Source organism: Dysidea avara, chromosome 13 (genome assembly GCF_963678975.1).
Source record: "Dysidea avara chromosome 13, odDysAvar1.4, whole genome shotgun sequence".
NCBI lineage: Eukaryota > Metazoa > Porifera > Demospongiae > Dictyoceratida > Dysideidae > Dysidea > Dysidea avara.
Genome location: NC_089284.1, coordinates 299080 through 325322, shown reverse-complemented (window position 1 = coordinate 325322; position 26243 = coordinate 299080). Strand labels below are relative to the sequence as shown.

Genomic DNA, 26243 nt, shown 5'->3' with positions numbered 1-26243 from the left:
TCTTGATGTGGAGAATTTGTTAAAAAGTTGGTTTCACTATGTCAAATATTGATCTTTTGACTACAGGGGAACTTGAGCAGTACTTGAAATTGTTCCATGTTGGAGAGCTGCAACTTGATGTTATAATATGTAGATGTAATACCCTTCCCAAAATCTCAGATACACCCCTTAAATTGTGAGTGACAATTACACTGTATGTAGATCAGTTTGATCTTGAGACAGTCTAGCTAATATGTAAATATTTCCCAGGTTAAAACTGCATGCACCGAACACATTAACTTTCACACTTGTAGTGCTGAACTGACTATTAAGTTTGATATCCAAGAGCCCAAGTGTCTTAAATAATGCCTGTTTTTAAAGTAACACATTAACTTTCACTTGGTTAAATTCAATTTCAAGCTTTAAAAGTCTCTAAGGCAGGTTGACCTTTAAAATAGCATGCTCAACCAGCAAAAGTACCCTAAAATATAATCTTGAAAGGCTTAAAATTCTCCTTGTTTTGAGAATGGTCTTATAGCAGCAACACTGATACATAAAACTGTATAGTAGTATGCTATAATCTGGCTTCACCCAATGATCACGACTCAGCCTAGCTTGATAATTAGTCTGGCAGCTATTTAACCATGCAAGCCGAGATGCAAGCTCCCTCTACATTCAGAGGAACATGTTGCTGTAGACCTTCAGTGCTGGTCACTGTAAAGTGTTAATAATAAATAAAATAATAAAAGATTCGTTAACCAGACTTTTCAACTTGCACTGCATGAGTAGTTACTAATGATGACGATCGGTAGCTAATTTGAAGTGGATCACCACACTTCATTGTTCATGAGGAGTACCTATAACACTTAAAACACGGACTTAAAAATCCAGTGGACACTTTCCGGCTCCCCTGTAGAAAACCAGTCACTTTTCAGTCCTCCGCTAGCTTTATTCCGGTACTTTCTTCCCTTCAATGGATCAAGCTGGCCTCAAGTACGAAGTATTGGTGGTCTTCAACTGAAAGTACGCAGCACTATTGGTGCTAAGGCTACTGATACGGCGCCCCGCTTAATATCTATGGCACGTGATGAACTGACGGAGCTGTAGCATTGGCAAACCACCTCCGGCTGGCGGAGCTCTAGACACATCGAAAAAAAAAAGGTCGTTACATGTTCTAAGTACAAAAATAAGCACAGGGCTAATTACGAAGCAGATCAGGCGTGAGAACTAAGCTGAAAGAGTGAGAAACAGAGGGTTAGGCGTGACAGCGTGAGATTACTAGCCAAAGAGTGAGACTCACGCCTAATGCGTGAGAGTTGGCATGTCTGTACATGACTTAAGGGTGCTAGGGGTTTTTTGAAGCCATTCAAGGGACAACCCACATAACCACATGCGGCTATTACATCATAATTGGCAATATTACGCATACCCAAAGTATCCGTGTTAGGCGGCCGTGTTTTGCGCCAAAGAAATTGGCTAAGAAACAGCCTGTTTCGTTTGAAAACCATCACGAAAATGATCGTCTGGGTGTCCAACAGTGACAGTAGAGTGAATTAGCCTGAAAGTTAGTGCTAGTGTTGAAGATACGTGCGAACAAGTCGAGATACAAGCTGATTTGTAGCCAACACACGTTCTTCCTGAGTTTTCTCGAGTGATAGTGTACGCTGGTAAGTTATATTTGTATTGTACACCTGTTCTTAGGTAGTGACGATCAGCGGCGGAGGAAGTAGTTGATATGAGGGGGGGCTCCGCTGGGCTGACCCAGACTTATTTCTATAGTTTGGTAAGGTGAGACCAAAAAAAAAAAAAAAAAAAGGTCACAACCAACTGACAAGAGTTTTCCACCTCATTTCTAGCTGATAAACTACATAAAAATCCTTACATAACTCGCTACACACTGACTACTTTATTAGAGTGACTGCTCTATTAGAGTATCTCGATCTTTATCACGGTTTTCAGCCCCACTCCAAGAAAGATAATTTCGGTGTGATATCATTCTGAGGGGGGCTTCAGCCCCCTAGTCCCCCCCCCCCCTTTCCGCCGCCTATGGTGACGATGTTCCAGCTGGATTTATCACACATAACAAGGGCTTGAACCTATGGTGACGATGTTCCAGCCGAACCGTTTGGTGGCTCTACACAACATCAGACAACTGTGCCCGCCACTTTCCACTATTCTGATCAATATTTATAGGTCTCCAGCCTCTTCGGCTTGTTTCTGGGGAGGTTATTTTATCAGAGGAGGGTACTACACAGGGAGACCCACTAGCTATGCCTATGTATGCCCTTGCTACAGTGCCTTTAATCAATCAACTTCATGGGACAGTGGACCAGGTCTGGTATGCTGATGATGCTTGTGCTTGTGGCAGTATACAGGACTTGCTCATCTGGTGGAACCAGCTCTGTATTAAGGGACCTGCTTTTGGCTATTTTGTGAATGTTCCTAAAACTTGGTTAGTTTCTAAGGAAAGGTTCCATTCAATTGCTACTACTCTGTTCTCAGATACTGATGTTCAAATTACTTCCGTGGGCTGTTCCTACCTTTGGGGCTGCCATTGGTTCAAATGCTTATGTCCAGGAATTTGTGAGGGACAAGGTTGTTGGTTGGTCAGCAGAGATTACACGACTTGCCAAGTTCGCACAAGTTCAGCCGCATGCTGCTTATTCCGCTCTCACTCATGGCTTGTCAAGCCATTGGCTCTACCTTTGTCGCACTACTCCAAACATATCAGAGGTTTCACAACCTCTTGAGGACAACATCCGGCTGGTACTTATCCCCCCCCCCCACACAAAAAGAAAAAGCGGTCTGGGCACGAGACTATCCCAGGGGTGTGTCTGAATTGTGCTTAGGTAATACACTGTGACTGGTGTTGGGTGCAGTGGGCACTGACGCCCACGTGTCTCACCCAAGCCTGTTGAGGTCACGTGAGCCGCTGGGGAGGCTGTGGGCGTGTGATAACGAGCAGTCCCTTACCCAGCATGGGGGGCAAACTTAGGTAGGTATTAGGGTGTCGTCGTAATGCGTTATCGTAGCCAGTTAAGTGATCTCAAAGGAAAGTTCTACCATAGATAGTATATTCTCCGGGTACAGAGAATATACTATCTATGGTTCTACCCATTCAACACCTCAGGCTCAGTATCGATATAAAGTATTCTAATGTACGAATTAGTATTGATAAATTATGGCTCCCGGTGCCCTTCTTTCAGCCACGAAGCATGTTGTGTGGCTTTCTTAGCCAAGAAACAAGTCTGCATGATGAATACTTCATGTGGATGTGATGTAAAGGGAAGAAAATTACAACGCCTTTTTCAAACGCCATTTTTGGTTGTGCAATAACACACATCAACGTGCTCGACTTACTGCTCTCTCTCACTCATCTGGTACTAGCAGTGGATGGCTCAAACTATTCCTCAAGTTTCCCTTGCTCTGGCTATTCCTGGTCCTGAGTTTATTGTTGGCCTTCGTTTGTGGCTCGGAATTCCTCTATTTCCACTTTCCCCATTATGTGTGTGTCTTGCTTCCATTGACCAATTTGGTGACCATCTTCTGGAATGTTCCCATGGTCCTATGAGAATTTGTCGCCATGATGCTCTAGTTGACATTGTTTGTCATGCTTTGTCACTCAGGAATTTTGAAGGAACAACGTGTTTCTTATGAAGATACAGTGGCGTAGCCAAGGGTGGGCATGGGCGGGCATTTGCCCCACCATCACAGTTTCTTGCCCAACCATCAAAAACTTTTGCCCAACCATCACAAGTAGCTTAAGATTCATGCGAGGATTCACAGCAGCACACAAAACAACCCAACTTTAATACTGTAAAGCGTAAACGTATACCTCATTTGTTGAATCATGACTTCGAAGAAGAGATCGAGATAGATGGTTTATCACGTGATCCATTACTAGGAAAATCCCTTAGGAAGTCCCTATAATTAGGATAGTTATAAAAACCGGAATCAAAACGGGAAACGAAACGAAACAGCCTACACTCTAGTAGAGGACAATCACTATATTATGCACAGTTACACTATAATAATTATATGCACGCAGTACCTGTTTATGCATCAAGCAAGACTCCAGGTGGCAGATTTCTCTGCACGGCGCTTAGAGATATTAAATGCCTGCTCCTATCCGAAGGTCTGGGGACTCTATAATAGAAAAGTTCTGTGCTTGGGTAGGTGAGCGTTGATTGTCCCTTGACCACTTTTTGACTAGGAATAACTACTTGATCATTACAAACCGTTTACGGTAAAAAAAAGCAGTGGGTTGACAAGTCTGAAGCCATAGGGATCCATCTGTGGCTATTATGGCACGCTTCTTATGAAAGTGGTTAAGGGACAATCAACGGCTCACCTACCCAAGCACAGAACTTTTCTATTGTATAGTCCCCAGACCTCGGATAGGAGCAGGCATTTAATATCTCTAATCGATAAGCACCGTGCAGAGAAATCTACCACCTGGTGTCTTGCTTGATGCATAAACAGGTACTGCGTGCATATATTATAGTGTAACTGTGCATAATATAGTGATTGTCCTCTACTAGAGTGTAGGCTGATTTCGTTTCGTTTCCCGTTTCGATTCCGGTTTTTATAACTAGCCCTATAATTACAGTTCATGTAGCTGCACGTGCCACGCTCCTTGGCGGTTTAAATTCGAAATTTAAAATGGAGTCGAACTGTATATCTAATTCACAGTGAGTGATAATCGTCAGTAGGATTCAGTGTGGATGGTGCTGGCAGCAAAAGATTTCGTTTCAGTGGACTTGTCACTAAGTGTATTTTTTTGATAAGGAAAGTACCGTATAGCCTAACTTACTGCTGTTGAAAGAAAATGGGAAACGTACTCTTCTAGATAACAATAATGGCATATGCAAATGGAGCTGGAAATGGAGGAAGGTCACGTCATTATAAAGTGTCACGTGCACAATTTGTACTGATTAACCGAGTTGTGGTTTACACCAGATCCTTTACAATAAGTCTAGGACGAAGTTAAGCTTTCTTGGCATGCCGATATTTGTGATAAGATTCATTATAATTCATAAATTAGCACCCCCGGTCTTCATTTTGGGCCATGTGGCGTTTACTTGAAAAAGCATTACATATTATTATATCACTGTGGTGGTTGGTCTGTAAGCTATACTGCCAGTTGATTGTAGTAAATATGTGATAAACTGTTTACATTGTTGGTTCTTGTAGATCTAGGTTCAGTAGTTTGATGTCACGTGATGCTCGACTACGATGATCGTCGGTGGATTCCTGCCCTACAAGTTTAATAGAATAGCATATAGCTAGTAAATGTTTGCATGCATGCAAGCAGCATTTGTTTACACTATAGCATAGGTAGGTGTGGGCCATGTGTGCATACACTTTTCATTTTTCTTTGATAATGTCTTACATAAAAGTGAGCGTGTTTCTCGTGTGTGTAGTTAACTAAGTTGATGTTATGCCCAACCATCGGCTACGCCCCTGTGAAGATAATTCGAACTATGTATTTCGAGTAACAAGTAGATTTACAGATAATAGTAACAGTGTGACTTGTATATAATGCACAAGATTCATCAACAGTTAAACGGATCCTGGTAAACAGTATTCGGCTATCTTCCATGTCATCCACTCCCTTATTTCATTTGTGTTCCCCTGTAAGGTACATTACATACTATGATGTATGTACCTGAGTAAAGTAATGCAATGCTCTCTCCATAATTTCATGCAGGGCATACTGAAAGTACATGCTAGTTGTTATGTCATATTATATAGATGCTTACCACACAAACAAAAATTCCACAGTCACAGCTGTTAGTCTGCAGTGGCATATCAGGGTACTGAAGTAAAACGATATTGATCAATTTGTTATTATTACTACCTGTAGCCATCTTACTTGTGATAATGTCTTACTTGTGATAATGCACGTATATCTTTCCATGTGACTCCCGTCTTTGCCACCAACCATTCTAACAAAGCAACACAATTGGGATGTGTGTTTGCCACTGAATCGTACAGCCACAACTCCTTCTTAACAGGATGCACTACCTATGGGAGTACATGCACATGTCAAACTGAAATATATAGAAAATCATAGTTGTACCACTAGTATCCAGTGTGACTGATTGATGTTAACTGGAACTACCCATAAACTGTAGTCACAAATGTTAACCTAACCAAAAATGATGTTACAATGTACATGTAGCTACTAATATAGTGTTACTTACATTACGATACCACTTTTTAGCCAAATCCAGGTCACGGCACATACTGTTGTACAAAAAGGAAGATGCAACAAAGGCTTTCTTCCCATTCTGCAATACAAGATACCATTTTGGTAGTACTAAACACACGTTTGTAAGACGTACCAATTCAGAGGAATAGATTGCAGCAACCTTCAGAAATGTAGTGATTGTCTATAGGATTATACACATAAGATATAAGATACAGTTTACAGTGGCGGATCTAGATGGGTTTCTGGAGTTTCGACAGAAACCCCCTTTTGAATTTAGCTCAGTGGAAGCCTATAAATACATAAACATTGTGTTATTGACAATTTGTCATAGCAAACAACTATATACCGCTGTGTTCAGTTGTATGCAGACTTAACTGACACCATTTATAGTTACTAAACCCTCAGCAACACTTCACTTTTCATCCCCCACTGCATTAAAAACGATCGAGATACTCTAATAGAGCAGTCAAGTAACTACTCTAACAGAGCAATCAAAGCTACATATCGTTAGCTATAGTATTACAGTTTAAAGCATTGCATGGATTTATTGTAATTGCTAACTAAAAGTAGCCTAAAATCCAATCTCAGAGTTTCTAAAATCTCAACATTTTCTGGAGAAATGTCATCAGATGCCCTTTTCAGCTATACCAACTTTCAGAAACCACCTTTTATATATCCTATATCCGCCACTGGTTTAACCCTCTCATGTGTGGTTTTTTACCTTGTCTGTAAGCCAGTTGCCAGAGAATAGAGCAAAAATATCCACATCCATCATATCTGATAACCCCATTTTCCCGAATATCCCTTGTTGTGCTTCTTGCCATATATCATAAACCTGTAATAATGAAGTATAGATATGTACAAAGTTTTAGTATGTGCAATACCACATCTTTAATTTCTGGCTTCAGTGTCCACCATGAAGACTTATCAAGGTCTACCCAAATGTTTGTACTCTCAGTACAATGAATACTGGCTGTATGTTGGCCTGTAATATTGGCATTGTAAATTTTGTTAATAACTAATACTTGTATATTTTATTACAAACCTGTACCAGTACAACGCCTGTTTACACAACATTGCTTCTTCTTTCCAGACCCACCATACTTAGTCATATCAAGACATGCAGAGCACTTCTCACAATTCTCGGATTTACATCCAACACAATCTCCACATCGACGTGATCGTTTCCTTGCTACAACTGGATCTCCTATATATTATGTAGATTGATTGGCATATCACAGTTAGTTGCATGTATAGGTATATGTATACTTACTTGCATCATTTGTCTGTGTCTGAAGATCATCTGTGTTAATGGTACGTTTCTTCTTAGCTTTTGATGGCCAATACTTTGAAGAATACTTCGGGCGGCCACAAATTTTTGTAGATGGTTTAAGATGGATAGAAGTTTTCTTCACAGGTAATGGTGTAGCTGAAGGTGTTGTCAATTGTTCCATTTTCACTGCTTCAAATGTCAATTCTTCTTTAATTGTTGTTTCTTCTTCCTCATTGGAACAGTTGATAACAGTTGTTTCTTCTTCCTCATTGGAACAGTTGATAGCAGTTGTTTCTTCTTCTTCAAGTTCTTGTTCATGTAGGGTCACCACTTCATACTGCACAGGAGATTCATCAAGAATTACATCAAACTCATCCACCTGAACTGGCTTTTCTTGTGTTGGTTGATCCTCATCATCACAGCTTACAATTACACATTTGGATCCCGAATCCCATTTATGTAGCAGTGTTTCTACTGTACTGTACATTTCTCGAAATTGAAGAATGCCAACTGTGCTAGATTGAACTGCAACTTTTTGGCATAAGCTTAGCATCTTCTTGTACTTCTGCATGAGCTTGATTCAGTGTTCCTCGAACAGGTGGCTCTTGCAGTACATCATACACAGCATGATTACCTGAATTTTCATGGTGGACGTTTTCTTCTATGTCTTGTGATACGAAATCAATCTGGTATGATTTCAGCCATCGCTGGTGTATTGTGGTAAGCTCCACTAAGGGCAAACCCTTGTGCAAACGGGCGCTGATTATGTGCCTGCAAGGGAGTAGCATAGTACTCCAAAATGAGCAAATGTTCACCTTGTGAATGCGGTCTTTAAATGTAACTGTTACCAGTGGACCATCATCACTGGAAAACTAATAATCTACTTTTTGGGCCACTTCTAACTGATTCTGTAACAATCTGATAGCATATCCAGTACATGTTGCAGTGATGTCCTTCATCCCTGGCATATGGTCATGTTTGGTGGATACTGCAGTAAACTGTTCAACGAAAGCTTGGTGGCTCCTTTCTTGATTAATGGATTTCACAAGGTGAGTAATCCTTCAAACATTTCAGAAAGAGAGGAAGCTCTCCCCATCAAATCTTTGAGCTTACTGTGACTACATTCCAGTCTGTTGTTTGTGGTGTTACCAAAGTGAACACTGCAGCCCGTTGAAAAGAAACCCACATATCAGTGCAATTATTCCAGTTGTCAAGAAAGTATTTCTCAAAGCTAGGATTTCCAAGACGCACAATCTCTGCCAAGTAATCAACATATTCATCCATATTTTCACTGTACACCATGTCATGTATCCCTTCTTTCTTTAGGCACTTCAAGGTCAGACACAGCTTTATAAAAACATTTAATGACATGGAACTGACAAAACAGGATTGTTGTGTTGGGAAGTTCCTCTCTGAGTATAGATAGTTCAGTAAAATCTTTATCGATGATGACAACTTTTGTGTTGCTATATCTTGGGTGGCATTGCTTAAATCCTTGAATAATAGCTGATAAGTGCTGTGCGCTTTCATTAGTTGTGGCAGCATAAAACACTGTTCTGCCATGACCATTTCCATCCTCAATCATGAAAGAATACAGTGGCATGCGTGATGCATTTACATTGTAGGTACCATCGATCATAACTACCTCTGGGAACTTTTCATATAAGTGCAATAAGTGAGAAGAGGCAAAGTAAAAGATTGACAGTTCATTGGCTTCATTAACGATCACACCTCCTTTGCTACCCTTATCACTTTGAATCTCCTCCTCCAGTCGATCAATAGTGATCTGTGCCTCATCACGTTTGCCTTTTGATGTTAACTTTAGTTCGAACGTTTGAAGATCCTTGAGTACAACTTGCTTCCCAAGTATGTACTGTCTAACCAATTTCAGTTTTGGTCCCATGGACACAACATTTTGTGACCTCTTTAACTCATCACCATCAAGCCGGCGCACAGAAGGGTAGTGAGGAATGATGTGAGCTCCAATGGGATGACTATGATTCAGATTACATCTCTGTACAGTGAATTTCTTTACACTGTGGTTATATGAAATGTACAGCTCAGCAGAACACTTCAAAGCAAAGTGGTGTTGTGTAGACCTGATCCCTTTACCCCTCTTCCTTGCTTCTCCATAACGTACACACCTGAAGAGACACATGTATACTTACATAATTTGTGACCGAATCAGGCTTCCACACATTCTATTCTTTGACTTTGACCAATGTCTACCAGCATGTTGTTGACCTGAAAATTTTATACAGTGTTTCCATACCATTACAATGCTACAGGTGAAAATTTGAAGCTGATGGCATATTCCTACATTGAGTTATGATCTCACAAAGTAAAAAAAAAATGGATGTGTGTGGAGTCCTGGAATCCTGATTTTGTCAAATTCAGTCACATTTAACATATACATACATATATCAGGCCCGTAGCCAGGGGGGGTTCAGGGGGTTCTGAAGAACCACCCTCTTGGAAAAAAGGTCCCCAATTTCAGTAAAAAAGTCCATAATGTAACCAAAAGGTCCACAATTTTTGGTATACAAGTCCACATTTTCAGGAGCAAAAGTCCATTAGCTACAGTTTACTATAGATACCACTAATAAGAAACGCTTCGAGTAACTCATTCATTGCATGGATTAAATGCAATGCAAGATCGAGATACTCTAATAGAGCAGTCAACCACTCTAATAGAACAGTCACAATATTTGGACCTTTACTAAAGGTCCACCTTTGGTAAAAAAGAACCCCCCTTTCAAAATCCCTGGCTACGGGCCTGTTATATATATATATATATATATACATTGTATAAAGTATGGGACTAGACTATATGTATTCCCATGTATTGCTGGACCAAGGACTATATGTAAATAGTTTTTAGCTATGATGAGTTACACATACAGTCATCCTTAGCTTCAGACAATTCCCCCAATGCTGAGATTTATCCCTTTTCCTTACAAACACACACACACAAATACCAACAGATGCACTTAGTATCAAAATATTTTTTCAAATAACAATAAGGCCATACCTATTTGATCTTATGTTGCGCGGGCAAAATTATTTTAAATTTGGGTAGGTAGGTCGGTTTGAAAATGAATATGATAAAAATTTTAAACACAAGCATACAAAATGCAAATAATGAATGTAGCTATAATAGTACATACACAGTTAAAAATCTAGGTTTCATACTCTTCTAGTAGCATCAGATATCTCCAAAAGAGCTTTCCCGTCGTATTCTACAATTTTAGAACATTGGACGATCTTCAATGGTCCCTTTTGGACTATATCATGAGGGTGCTGATGATGTGTTGTCTTTAAATGAGTACATGTGATCCGCACAAGTGATTTTCAAAATTATTTTTCATTTGAAGAAAAATGTAGTCGGTCGGGGCCGCGCAACATAAGATCAAATAGGTATGGCCTAATGTTTTTAGTCATGTCATAATTAGATGACCAACATCTTTTCAATGATGATGATGATGTCCTAGTTTGGACCCTCCCAACACAATAGGACGGAGCATAATTAGAAGACTGGGGTTAGCAAGCCAGGTGGCAGAGGCCATCAGATCGTCTAATAATACAAGTACTTTACATGCTATGTGCAGTATAAAAATTTTGGGAAATGTCATTCTATTCAATTACTTGAATAACTGACAGTTATAAACTACTCAGTAACTGGTTATGATATTCTGTCCATTTTAACAGCTCTATTCAATGTAGCAATAGCTACAAGCTGGAGTTCATACTAGTGAAGAATATTGGATGCTGTGACCTTTGGTATTAAACAAAATAAAATCGCCACAAACATGTTTCTATTAAAGAAAAATTGATGACAGTGTATTGCTGCAATTACCTCTCACTTTGGGTTAAAAGATGATATTACGCTGAGATAACAGCGCCTTCACTTCCCTTCACGTAAACTGTTCTTAATCGCAGAGATAGTGGCGACCTCTGATATCTTTAGTACACAATCTCTCTCTGCTTCTCTGTGATAGTGGCGACCTCGAATATCTTTAGTACACAACGTCTTCGTGTTCGCTGATACAGTGGCAACCTTGGATATCTTTAGTATACAACCTCTCCGTGTTCGCTGAGATAGTGGCGACCTCGAATATCTTTAGTACACAACGTCTTCGTGTTCGCTGATACAGTGGCAACCTCGGATATCTTTACTATACAACCTCTCCTTGTTCGCTGAGATAGTGGCGACCTCAGATATCTTTATTATATAGTAATCAAATGCACTGAAATCGCTGGGATCACTGCCACTGCTTTCTCCCGCCCACACAAAATGTACAGAATGGTGTACTTTTATTTTTTACTATACAGGACTGTACAGATCAATAAACAAAATTTAAGAGCTTAAATGATTAAATTACAGAACTGAAGGTCTACCAGTGTCTTGCACTGGTAGCCATAATTAATACTTACAAATTACAATAAGCTATATAACTACAAATAATAATTGCAATGGGTAGCTATAAAGAGTATAACTTAAAGAATAAAATAGTTTGTAGGAGCTGGAACGTTTAAACATTTGGAACAGAAGCAACGGAAATAAATGTACATAGATTATTACTGTCAAAATTACTAACAAAATGATTCCAAAAATAATTCTCAAGTTGAGTTTGAATTTGATAGTTTGGGGGTTTGGGATAGGTCAATTAATGGTAAGCTGTTCCACAATCTGGGTATACAGTACAAGTAGGAATTCATTACTTATAGTATACTATATAGTTATACAACGGCCACGAGTGCTCTGCCTGATATAAACGCAGGAGCCTGAGGGCCGTTAGGCCCGAAGGCAAGTGCGTTTATACAGGCAGAGCACGAGTGCACGTTGTATAACTGTTATGTACCACTCACCTAATAGGTGGGGAGAGTCTCACAAGACAGCTGTAACACTTATAAAGGCCAGGTTTCTAACATCGATTGTGGGTAACCAAGCCGGATGTTGCGATGACGTTCCCCTTGCAGTACTGCAGCCACCTGAGATATTGAAAGCTAGTACGCTATGGGTTATATCACTAACCTGCATTCGCTGTTCGACTCTCATCATGTAGTGCTCAGCGTCCCATATAGACTAAGCACCAGACTAATCGCCATAGTGATTCTCTCGAGCGAAAAAATCAGCTAAATAGACGGTTTAAGTAAACAAAACCTAACTACTAAGCGATACTAGTCTAATTCTTACTATTCACACTGGCTAAACTCGAATCTGGTGGCATGACAAAACTGGTTACCACAATCGAACGTAAAGGTTAGTATTATTTAGAATATATTTGTTTTATTGAGTCATTGTCGAAGTGGACTACAGTTTAATCTGGGCTAAGATGGCACCAGACTAGTAAGGTGTATAAGTACGTTTATATATATGTAGACTAGAGTTGTGGCTACCCGCGTTGGCTTTTTCGATCGCCATTGGCTGCTTGTAAACATTATACGTATTGGTGACGTTATGGCCCACAATCGACCTTTACATGTCAGGCTATAAAAGAATTCGAGTGATCTGTGTAGTGTCTTTCCACCTATTAGGTGAGGTGTCGTAGTGGTCTTCGCCACCGGCACTTGTGCTATGCTGCACAAAACCGCAGCCAGTGCAATATCTGTATATTGCACTGCGGTCGGTGCATTATAACTTATAATACACTCGTTGTGGTCTACAAAACCGCAACCAGTGCGTTATAAGTTATAATGCACTCGCTGCGGTCTGCAGCAGTGCAATATACAAATTATAGCACTGGCGGTGCCTTTGAACTGCCCACGCAGAGTGGTACATATATAGCTTAAATAATGGTAGGCATGATATATACTGCTTATCCCAAAGGGATGGAGCAATGCATTGATAGTTCATCAATGATTATTATGATGACAATTTTGTACAGCTTAATCAATAAACTAATATTCATATGGTTCTACATGGGGTACTTAGAGGTAATAAGTCACTCTCCAGAGTTCCTATACAGAAATTGACAAGGAGGAAACATCTTGACTGCCTGGCAGACTCTTGTAAGCATTTGAACATTAATCGGATGGCTGCAAGTTCGAGGCTGCCCAGTGTAAAGCCTTAATAAATAACTAAACAAGACCCTCGTGAGAATTTCTGAACATGCATGTGGCAAATCTCCCTTTTTACGTATCATAACTGTTTGCTTGTTACAAAGCTAATAGAGGTGTACCGATGTGGTTTTTTTTGCATGTATCGATATCCGATATTGATGTCACCAAAAGAAGCCGATAAGGCCACTCCAAGTCATACCTTAGTTTCTGGTCACTCCCTAGCCAACAAAAGGATGCGGGCGGGCGGATGATTAGGACTTCAGGACTATCATAGACTCTTACATATACACCAGTAATACTGTAATGTTATTAATTTTGCTCAATTTACCCATTTCATATTGAGTTTACAACCAAGCTTAACCAACATTCTTATAGCATAAGTAGTTAATTATGCTTCTGCAAAGTGCACCAGGAAAATTGTTGATGGCTAGCTACACTGCTGAGCACAGCAATGTGTAGTTAACACTAAGGAAAGGTCTGCTCATGTAGCTACTTTTGCTTTACAAATGAAATGTTTCATTAGCTATGTCAGGAAATTATTATTTATTAGCTAGCTAATAATAATCCAAAACTATATTAACACATCAGAAACTCTTTCAAATGTGAAGTCTTAGCCAACTATATATGCATGCATTTCTAGCCTTCTATACAGTAAACCTTCAGTAAAGTAGCTGTCAAAGTTTTGAGTTGAGTTGTTGAGTGCTCCAGGCTAGTGTTTTTCAGTGATCATGTGGGAAAGCTAAGTTAATGTTTTAACTAAGGGATGCCATGCACTTGTTAATTTCGGACCATACTTGCAATTATTTAATCATGGAAAAGTTGAAGTTTGAGCTCACCAAATGTTACCGAATTTCTAGTCAGTATATCAGTGATCAGTGATAAGGAAGTCCAAGTTTAGATCCACTAGAAGAGTTACTAGACTAATCATTAGAGGACCACATCTGAATTGTTAGGAAAGTTTAAAGCTATGGTATATCTGATCATTAGGCTAGTGATCAATGCTACATGCATACTGTACTGAAGTTACTTATTGGCAACAGAAGCATTACTAATAGCTATATAGCTAATCAAGGACAAGTCAAAAACGTTATAGTAGTATCTGTCTATTCTAGTATTAGAGTTAAGGGTAGTGTGACTGCTCTATTAGAATCCCTGACTGCTCTATTAGAGTATCTCGATCTTTTGCAGTGTTTAAAAATCACTGTCCTTGGTCACGTACACTTAAGCGCCTGTAATATTAATAATAGTCCTCATAAACTGGGGTTCCAGTTTTCCATGCGGGCGGGTGACCAGAAACTAAGGTTTGACTTGGTGTGGCCTAACCGATAATTGATCCGGTATTTGCATTATAGTTAAAAGTGTACATTTACCTACCCTACAACAACATGTGCATGTATTCATTGCTATACTCTGCCTGTGGTGGTATACAGCTTGGGTTTCTATTGTACAATCCAGACAATTAGGCACCCACAAACATTTTTATGTATACTCCCATGAAGCTTTATACGGATATTTCTGCATTACTCTGCATTCTAATGGTTTGTGAGAAAGCTGGTACAGCAAGTTTCCTTGGTTATCCTGTGACCCTTATTTTTATTACAAGGTACTCTATAACTGCTTCATTTATAAAGACTGTGATAAGCTTTCCAGCAACAGACAGTAGAATCGCGTGTATTTATATGGCTTCTCGTAGCGTAGCGCTTGTTTCAGAGTGAATAATAAGCCACTGGCACTAAAGAGCCACATGAATAATGTAGAAAACCAATGCACAATCCGTTTATGTACAAACTATTGCTAGTGTATAAATATCGGTAGCGATATCGGTCCTCCTGCTGTTCTGTACCGATACCGATATTGGTAAAAATTACCATATTGGTGGCCGATATTGTAGCCGATCCGATTATTGGTACACCTCTAAAAGCTAAGTCACAAGACTTATGTATTGAGTACAAAATCAGTACCAACCACATACTAATCTCTTCCCCCAATATTGTGGGGCTATATATCTCATGACCAAATATATAAGTAGAGTGGCTAATTGAGCAAATCATTCACTTTTTCAATAAAAGCAACAAACTTGGTACAACATTTGCTTAATTCATACTATTTCATATTAGATATGGTGCCTTTAAAATTACCAATCATATCATGCTCAAAGAACCTGAAAAGTAAAGTTAGTAGAAAATGTATTGGGGAAGCCATAAAAGAGCTCTGAGCTGGCTCAATGGTACATATACCAAGAGTTCTATTATGAACTCTTGCATATACTGAAACTTAGCATTTGAATAGACAAGTGAGGGATGGTAATATCCAAATCTGATCAAGGGAGGTGTCCATCCAGGTCACTAGCTTGCCATGTTAAGATGTACGGAGGGTCATGGCATATGAAGCCATAGATGTACAATACATTATTTCTATTTGGTCGTACCTGTACTTTTAACACTGAAATATTTGCTCCATTTGAAGTGTTTAAAAACAGGTAATTTTAACACATTTAGAAAATTTTTCTGATTACACCTGAAAATTTGAGATACATTCAATAAATTAAAATGAAGGTTCTTAATGCACTTGTGTGGTTTCCTTACCAGCTAGAAGTGCACTTATAATCTACTTTAAAAGTTTCAAAACATGCCCTAAGGCAATGATTTTGACATGGCACCGTATCTAAAATGATTTAGTATACCTTACTCAACTTCCACAGAAAATTTAGTGCTTTTATCACAAAGTGAACAATTTCATCAAAATTTGTTACTTAGCCGCTCTACTATATAGGCTTGCATGGAATATGAATTCAGAAGTATAGAAAGTCCGTACTGACTGTTTATAGCCACATAGTATACAGAGAAATATAATTTTATATTATTGATATGAATCAAGTTTCCATGCCACTACAATAATTATTACAATTTATAATAATTAATCAACTGCAAAAGCTACAATGAAAATAATCAAACCACACAGTTATTATAAGTTACATGAAACAAAAGTTCTACAATGTTTTATAATTGTTAACAATAATGTACATAATAATGGTAATATCACTCTACAGTGTCATAAAATCAATAACAAGTTTAGATGCCGTGGTGTATTTGTGACTGGGCCTGCGAAAACAGGGCATGTGGGCACATGATTTTTGCCTACTTTTTCAAACTTCCTTGATTCATAACTTTTGATACCATTACGCTGTGGACATGAAATCTTTAGCCCTTAATACGCATTTAATTGGCTTTATGATGCAAGTTACAGAATTCAAATATTCTGTTCCAGTACAAAGATATGACCTGTAGAGTTACGGGGTGTAGTTTGTGCCTACATGCCCTGTTTTCGCAGGCCTGGTCACATTTCTGTAATGATATAATAGTACTATATTAGTTAAGTATAATAACAATAATTATTACAGCAATCATGAATAAATTATAATTGACGCAAATCTAGACAAGTAGTCAATTACCTAAAACCAGAAAAGTGCTACAGTATTTTAGCTTCTCCCTTTTCAATGGATTTTTTTAAAGACTTTATAATTTCATTGTCTTCAGGACCACAGTCATCAAATGATATTAGATAGCCCTGTTTATTGTATCTTATAACCGTTCCTTTGTACCATGTTGTGGCACTGTTATCAGGATCATTATAGAACTCCACACTAACATGCGTACCTATAGCCTTCTTTCCTGTTGGGATTTCTTTAGTCTGCCTGGACTTTGATGATAATGCAGACCTCTTTTCAGGGGGCTTTAGGGGTCTTCGGGTTCTTCTTCTTGCCTTTACATGGTAAGTAATTGTGATATTGGCTGCTATGGCAACTTCTAAAATAGCTTGCCTTCGATCTTCAAGATATACATGTTCCACTAAAGGCTTTAAAGAAACTAATTTCTGGTTTTCTGGTACACTTTGTCGATTAATAGATTCCACTGGATTGGTGGTTCCTGGTAGATCTTCCCATTCTTCAGCTGAAAGTGAGCTGTATGCTTTACTCAGCTTCTTCAAAACCTGAGGTCTTTTCCACCAATCCACCCAGGCTTCTGTTTCTTTCCATCTGCTGGTATCCACTTGAGTGAAATCTGTGGCCCTAAGATCTGGTGGTAATTGATCTGTAAATTGTTCAGATGACTGCAAACCACATAGCACATCAAAAGCTTCATCTACCCTTTGCTTGGACGGCTCATCTGGGATTCTCCTGGCAATTGACATGAAAATGTGATAGCTAGGTGATGTTGTAGATGGATTTACTAACTTGGAAACACGCATAGCAGACCTAAAAAAATGTACTGCACACCCTCGCAAAACATTTGAAAGTTCTTGTCCAAAGCTAGTAACAAACGCATTTGATTCTGCATCATCAAAATCAACTAGTATCTCTTTGTGAGCAGTTTTGATGTTGTATTCGCTATGATAGAGTTTCACATTTTCAACTAATTTAGACAACACTGTACCAATAGATTCAGCATCTTGACGGTTCAATAATCCTCGTCCACAAGCAATGTACTTTGAAGTAATGGTGTTAAAACAGACGACATTAAGTAGATATGGAAAATGGTAGCACCCAGTGTGGTCAATGTCTACGAAAAGAACTTCTGCCTGTGACCAGTGCTTTGCCTGAAATGGTGACTGAAACAATGCAAATTGTCTGTCTCTGCCAAAGCAGTATGCATCATTTCCATCGATTTGGTATTTTCCTACCAGTTTATCTACGGTTTCACTCTGTTGGCAGTGGTTGCTCTTATCAATACGCTCTTTAATGTTAAGGAAAGAGGCAATGATCTTAAATGGATTAACCCTCTCATTATCAATTTTATCCACCTCTTGCCTGGCTTTCTTTACATGCACTCTAACCCGTTCCATGTTTATGGCAGCTAACGAACTTTCAATTGGTCTATATTCCATACCTACTCCATTCTGAATCTCCTTAGGAGTAATACGCATGTTCCTTTGTGCTGCATTGGCAATGTCACGTAACACATTTGGAGCTATCTTCCATTCAGGCGGAGAACTATGATTGTGAATTTGTCCTGTTTGCTCAGCACTCAGTACTACAAACTATTTCCTACCATCTTCCAAAGGATTGGGAGGGTACACATATGCAATATAACAGTTACAGGGACCTGTAGATAAAAGGGCAGCATTTTTATGCTCAGTGCATCGATTTACCCGTTGTTTTGTTGACACCGTATATTTGCACCCCTCTCCAGCACAGACCTTTACGCCTGAACAATGAGATCGGTTGGCCATCAGCTCTGTTTCAACCCCATCTATATTAACTTGAATTGGTTTAATACCAGCTTGCGAACGTGAGAACTGTATCACATTTAATAGATAATGGGGCTTCCTAGTTGCTTCAGGAAGTGAAAAACAATCATGAAAGAAAAAACACATATCATCATTTACTTCCGGCCCTAATCCAAGAAACTTGATCTTGTCAATAGTTCCTTCTATCGAGCAACCTTCCAATGCAGCAATTAGTCTCGGTTTCAACTGCTTACCCCGGTTCTGATGACACTTGCTATATTTCTTGCTTTCAACCACTCCCAACATTACATCAACAATATTTGACTGTGGATCAACTGACATTACAGAAGTTGGATTATTGAGGAATACTTCCCCGGTCAATGCAAGTGAATATTTTCGATGCACTTCATGACGATTTTCATAAGGACGAAAATCAAATGTTGCATTAACGTAACCCAAATGAACAGCAACATATATGACTTTATGCCATGACGGTTTTGACATTCTAGCATCATTAATGTAAAGACCACTACCCCAACAAGTATCATTATCACTATCAAGCAAGTCAGATAAACTATCAAAACTTCTCACATATGTTTCATTGCACTGCAACAAAACTGAGATCAGCAGGGTCTTGGTGACTCTTGGAAAACTGGCAGCATGTAACTGTTGCATTGTATTAAATAATGTTGATAGAAAAGGCTGTATGTCGATGCTCCATTGACAGATGTGATCAATTTGTGTACATACTGTGCACAATGAGCTGTTTGAAACAAAACATGTAGGCGGATCAGTATCACCAGCACCTCCATACAACGCAGCCAAGGACCTTGAAAGACATTTTCCATGGTATACAGAGTAAACAAATTTCCATGCTGTAACGTAGGTTTCTATGACCTCTGATTTTTTTGTTCATAATGTGCATTTCCTTCATTTGACTTTTCTAATGCCGATTTTAGCCACACTCCTAATCTCTTATCATCTTGCACTTCATTAAACAGTAATAACCCTAAAGCTGTGCTGTTTGGCTTCCTTCCTGCCCTACCCAATTCTTGCAGTAAGACCCCTAGATTATGGGGACAGCCAATCCTTATTACCTGAGTAATGTTGGGGTTGTCTACACCCAGTTCATAAGCTTCAGTGGCTACAAGAACTGAATAATTTCCCTGCAAAAATTTTTTCTCAATTTCTTCGCATACAGGAACTTTCATCTGCCCAGTATATTTGCCTACATTAACATCACCTCTTTTAATAACATCTGTAACATCTTCTATATCTTTAACAAAGTCCAAATATAGCACTGTGGATTGGTCTTTCATCAGAGGTAGGACTTTTGAAACAGTTTCTCCCCACATAGATTGACTGCTGGACAGAGTAGACTGATACTCATCATCTTCATCACAATCTTCATCATCACAATTAATACTATTGCTGATGTCTGCAAATGGTCGATGTCTTCGCCGTCGATATCGTTGAAGTAATATCTGCAAATTGCTCCGGCTTACACTGTTGATCAAAACTACGCATTTATCACTTTGCAGAAATTCCTGCTTTAATTCACTGATCTGTTTATCAGTCAAAGTAGCAGACATTGCGACAATAGGGCAAGAAAGCTCTTTTAGCCGTTTCATGCTATCAAATGTAGACCGGTAATCAGGCATGCGGTCAAAAACCTTGTGGGCTTCGTCAATAGTCACCATACAAAACATTTCGCTATTATCTACGAATATGTGAAACATTCCACTGGTACCTGAATATGTACCAGAGGAAGGAGTTCCAAAAAGGTATTCAGGAGTACAAAAAACTATCTTAGGCAAATCTGTACATTCTTTAAACAGACGTCGATAATTGGCTGTTTTTTTAGGAATGCCTGCTGCATTGCCCAAAGCAATGGCATCAATTCCTTTGCGTTGTAACATTTCAACTTGGTTTATGATTATAGCTACTATTGGCTCAATAACAAGGCTGACCTTGCCATGTGACAGTAATGCAGGCAATGTAAAACAAACTGACTTTCCCGATCCAGTTGGCTGTACTACTATGACATCATTACCCCTGTTTATAGCAGCCAAGCATTGTGTTTGGAATTCCTTTAATTCTCTGATGTTGAGCTGTGACTTTGCAGTGGCGATATCACCAAGCAGCTATGGTTCAGATGACAATGCATGTGGTACATCAGTTTCATGTGAAAGTGATCCATGTGGTACATCAGTGTTCTCTACAAGTGATATTGACCCATGTGGTACATCTGAGTGGTCTGGAAGTGATGCATGTGCTACATCAATGCTGTGTGAAACCTCATAGCCACCTGAAGCTACAGATATACTGAAAACTGGGACTTCTTTTAAAGGAGATGTTTCTATGGCTAGAAAGCTGTTGGCTTCTGTGTCATCATTATTTACTTCTGTGGAATTTGATTCATCATCATTGCTGTCTAAATAATGCTCCAATTCTTTATATACATTAAAAGCTGAGGGACGTAGCAAGTGATCATGCAGCCAACATTTTTCAATTATACTAACTATATGCTCTGGAGTTGTGTCTGGAATAACAGAGCGATACCCATGCCTAACTCGTTCAATAAGATCAAATGAAACATTCTTCCATGGGTCTATACCTAAGATGACCTCATAGGCTAAAAGTCCTAAAGAGTACACATCACTTGATGCTGTAGGCTGTGAGTAAATGCCATCATCACTAAACAACTTTGGGGCCATGTACGCAGGTGTCATCAGTTGCTTTATTGATACTGATTTAGAAGATGACGGAGTGGCAATTTTATTGCCTAAATATGCATAATCAGTAACCTTAAAGCAGAACTGTTCGTTCTCCTCACTACATACTAGCACATTGAGGGTTTTGATGTCCCCATGTACCACACCCTTGTCATGCAAATATTGAATTCCATCTGCAACATCTGCAATTGCAGTAATTCGTAAATCCAATGGTAACAAGCTACCAAAATGCAGCTGCAAGTCAGCCAAGGTTCTAACAGTAATACCATCAACAACCTTTTCACAATACTCCATTATTATGTATCCTTCTTTTGGACAGATTCCTAAGACTTTCACAACATTACTATGTGACAGCTCAAAAAGACCTTCATAAGCAGCTATCACACTGGATGCAAACCTTGAAGAATAGAATTTCAATTGCTTAACAGCAACCATCTTTTCTCCCAAAAAGCCCTTGTACACTCTACTTGAACCACCATCTCCCACTTCATCTGATGTTTTGACAATTTGTCCATTTAAATTAAACCTACTCACCCAATTGCTATCTACTGATCTTGGCAATTGTGGCACAGCAAAACTTTGTTTCCTACGTTTCTTTCTCACTGGCTCGTCTGAAAGTTCCACTATTATAAAAGATACAAGTACCAATATTGTACCACTGATGATCAATGCTTACTTTCCGCGAAACTATTAGCCAACACGTGCTCGATTTCCCTGCAGTTCAGTGTGATGCACCCTGGAGTAAGGCACTGAATGTTTCGCTAGCTACACAAAAAAAGATACACGTAACTATGGTAGACTACCACTGAAAACCAATCTCCTACTTACTTTTCCACAAAACTAATTCAACATGTGTTACCACGTGTTGAATTTTCCCGCGATTGTGATGCATGTGATGCTTTAGTACATGGAAACAGGCGCTTGAAAGCATACCAACGACATGCGTAAAGTTGAAACCTCGATTTTATATAGAGTATAATGCATATAAGGCCACTCCAAATAAATTCTCTGTTTCCCGTCCTGAACTCAAGCATATTTGCATGCCGGCGGGCGGGCGGTCCCATTTCCAAAAAAATAAAGCAAAAAAAAAAGGTCCACTCCCATTATTTCATTATAAAATTGGCACAACCATAAAAAGCTGCATAAATGCTTGTTCCTTCCTTTTAAGTTGCAAAAATAGCACAAAAGTAAAGATTGTATCGACCTGATATATATAGCATTGCTGGAACGTGAGCTGAGACCATTTCAAGATGGCTTTACTGAGTCTGTCAGTGTTCAAGAACAACCACAAAATAATGAAAGAATACGGAATAATAGAATATTTAGAGCTGACAGTAACCAAATGTGGGCTGTTGACGGAAAACAGATTTGGAGTGGCCTAATTAATCATGAACTGATTTTAAACTGTATTACTTAGTGTAGCTATAGGTCTACTAGGTGGGATTTTTTTATTCGTTATATTTTGTAATACATGCTAGTGAGCCTTTAGGTTTTCTCGCTATGTTTTTACCTTGCCATGCCCACAGTATGTTTTCTGCATGGCCCACTTTGTGGTTGCATGTTTTCCGAGGTTTCACATGTTTATTTGTTTGTGCACATTTCAGTTCTTCAACACAAATAATTTTTATGATGGTTCTCTCTCTTGCATATAGCAATTTTTTTATATTTCACACTTTGCCATGCCCACACCAGTGTTTATTTAACACTTCTCTGAGGTCGCATGAGACCGAGGACACATTCATGCTTTTATTGCAGATATATACATTCTCTCATTGTTCAATGATGTTCTGTGTAAATCTATCAAACCGGCTGAGTCATTACATGTAGCTATATTCTGGGAATGCCATTCTACTAGGAACCTGTGAGAAGGCTTGTGAATACAGAGAGTCATGCAGAAACATGTTACAGTAGCTGAATGTGAAGAATGCAGAAAAACTCCCAGACCCAGTGGTGTCCCCACAACATGTAGTCTAGTATGTATCTAAGGTAAGGTGGAATCTATTTGCTGAGGGAAATTAATCAATGTCAGTATGATTCACAGGTACATCATGTAAGTGTTGTAGATGGTATTGGTATACCCACAGGTGTTACGAGTGACAGCTGCAGATCTATATTAGGCCAAAGGGGTAGCTATACTCCTGCATGCATGGGTATGCAAATCAGATTCTTTAAAATTTTGCAACTTTAAAGTAGCTATGATCTTCTAGTTTCAATATATCATTGGCCAACCAAGAGAGTTTAGCAAAATAGTAACACTATAATAGTCTAGTGTTGTCCTGATCATATACTTACTATACACAACCTAGCAGCTCTAGATCTTCTCTGGAACATTTTTGAAGAGTCCATATCGTGGAGGCCTATTCTATTATAGGACACATGTAGCACTGATGTCTTAAAGCAATGTTCTTTGATATGACATGAGCAGGGTCACAAATATGATTCAAGAATGCTAGAGCTGCATAAGCTTTTGATTTAATGTGTCCTTTCTGAGTTACAGTAGTTATAGTTAGAATTGCTATTATAGGGTTAACACCTCATAAACTCAATTGTGATAATTGGTTTATGCTTTCCCTGATACATGTTGGTTATCATAAACAATTTTGGCTCAGGATAAATAATTATTAATGCTTGCCGAGAATGCATGAAGAGCCTTACTGCATAATGACATTGACCTATAATTGCTAGAGCTAAAATGAATATTCTAAATGCCTCTGTTGTAAAAATAACAAATACTGATTCGAATATTCTAAATATGTTTTATTCACAGACACTTGCGATTATGTTTTTGTAGGAAATGAAACTGTACTTCATTTGTGCTGATCTATTGGTACAACTACTATAAGCCCCGTATATTTCATCGAAGTTTTAGTCTATTAGCTATGTTGATAAGAATTATTCAAAAGAGCTATTGCTTTACCATTGTAAAGTATGTCTATAGAATATTGAATCTGCTCACGTAGTATCGAATATTTGATTTAGAATTTAGAATGAATAACGAACTATTTGAATGGTTTGTTTTAGCCCTAATAACTATTATAGGTAATGATCTATCACCTTTTCTGAGCAGCTTTCCAGTCAGAGTCTGTAACATGGACTGGTATAGAGTGCATGAAGCTTTGAGCAATTTTGATTAGCAGTTTCTGTTAGCATGGACCAAACTGGAATTAGGGTATAGCTACATCATAATGCTCTGATGATAATGACAGGCAGATGTTCCCTCTATTTTCACTGTTGAAGATACTTCACATTTACCAGTAACCACGCAGTGAAGATGAAGCTCCTAGGATGTAGCCATCAAGTTGCAAGATTTCTCTCAGGTTTCAAACCTGCATTACATTGCTGCATATTAACTCTTAATTCATATACCATGTAGGCCACAAATGCTTAAATTTACCAAAATTAATTTAAGGAGGTTCTTAAGACCCTTCTAAATTTCTTCTTGCACCATTTCTTCTTTATCTACCTATCCATTATCATAATAACTGTAGTTTTTTTATTTGAGGGCCATTTACTCTCAGCGTTTATCCGGGCAAGGTTGACGTCTGTCTGATACTTTAGCTGAACTTGTAAAAGACACTTTCTACTGATAACCTTAAATTCTGATCTGACCATCTATCGCTATTGTATTTGTTTTAAAAACCTATACTCTGAAAGGTAGTTATATAGCCACAATTATTATGTTAAGGAAGAATACCAGTTTAGCAGAACAATCAGCTGAAAATCGCTAACCACTACAAAACCTATACCCAGATGATTTGGAATTTTTGGGGACTGAAGTAGCTACCGACAATTTTCTGTCAATTGGAATTTTTGATTAAATTTTACTTGTCAGAATTTAATTTCTAAATAGTGTCTTTAAACTTTCGTCACAGCATCCCATATTATAGCACGGGACTTCAAGGCCAGAATGGCTGTGTCTTACTTAGAACTCACTAAATCTTGTCATTTATAATTTATATATACATATAGTTATGCTATAATGTTTTTGTACTTCTCATTTCACTCTAGTTTCATTTTAAGAGCCAGTCTTTGGTCATATGTGACTAAGGTTTTCTGTGTGTATACTTAGTGCATTACATTCTCTCATTTCATTCACTGTATATTTTCAATAATGATGGTTGCAAACAAGAAAATATAAGTATACAACAAATGATTAGATGCATTGGGTATGCAGAGGGTTAAGTGATAATTATACAGTAATTACACATAGTTAAATAAATCATGGCTATAAAAATGATTGTTAATTAAAGGGGTATAGTATTTCAAACTGTTGCGGCATTGGAGATATGTTTAAAAAATTCCACTAAAATATAGTTGCACTTCATTAAATGTCAGCCAAGTGACTGACCATTTTATAAAGTGATCATTTTGAAGAGCTATAGTCATCACTATACTTCTTTATTAATTTTATTTATTTATTAATTTTATTTATTTATTTGTTTATTTATTTATTCATTAAGATTTGCAGCATAAGTTCTGAAGGTCTGTAGACTCCTTAAAGTTTTTACAGAAACTATATGTTTGAAAAGGTGCATGAGATTATCATTAGTGTCATTGGCAAACATATGCATGAATACATGCAGGACTTGAAGCAATTGATGGTATATAATACCAGTGACAAATTAAACATTGTGAAGAGCATGCACAGGACCTAACACTGATCTCGTACATGGTACACTACTTGTTACTGGGATGTATGACCTATATACAACTTAATAATTGTTCTTGTGTAGTAATTGGGTAGTACAAGATC

General features: G+C 38.4%; 2 protein-coding genes across 3 annotated transcripts; both read right to left on the bottom strand.

The window, feature by feature from the left end:
• Positions 1-5511: 5511 nt before the first annotated feature.
• On the bottom strand, positions 5512-8034 carry LOC136243332 (uncharacterized). Of its 2 annotated transcripts, none has more exons than XM_066034854.1 (10): positions 7467-8034; positions 7239-7400; positions 7078-7178; positions 6915-7028; positions 6327-6374; positions 6186-6272; positions 6062-6130; positions 5872-6006; positions 5742-5798; positions 5512-5613 (listed from the first exon to the last, which is right to left on the bottom strand). In XM_066034854.1, the coding sequence occupies exons 1-10, from the start codon at positions 8017-8019 to the stop codon at positions 5542-5544; spliced, it is 1398 nt and encodes a 465-aa protein (XP_065890926.1). In that variant the 5' UTR covers positions 8020-8034; the 3' UTR covers positions 5512-5541. The 2 variants fall into 2 exon arrangements, with proteins under 2 accessions (XP_065890926.1, XP_065890927.1); XM_066034855.1 differs by having other exon boundaries at positions 7245-7400.
• A 735-nt stretch (positions 8035-8769) lies between these two features.
• On the bottom strand, positions 8770-9624 carry LOC136243369 (zinc finger SWIM domain-containing protein 3-like). Its single transcript, XM_066034885.1, has one exon. The coding sequence runs from the start codon at positions 9622-9624 to the stop codon at positions 8770-8772; it is 855 nt and encodes a 284-aa protein (XP_065890957.1).
• Between the last annotated feature and the right edge of the window lie 16619 nt (positions 9625-26243).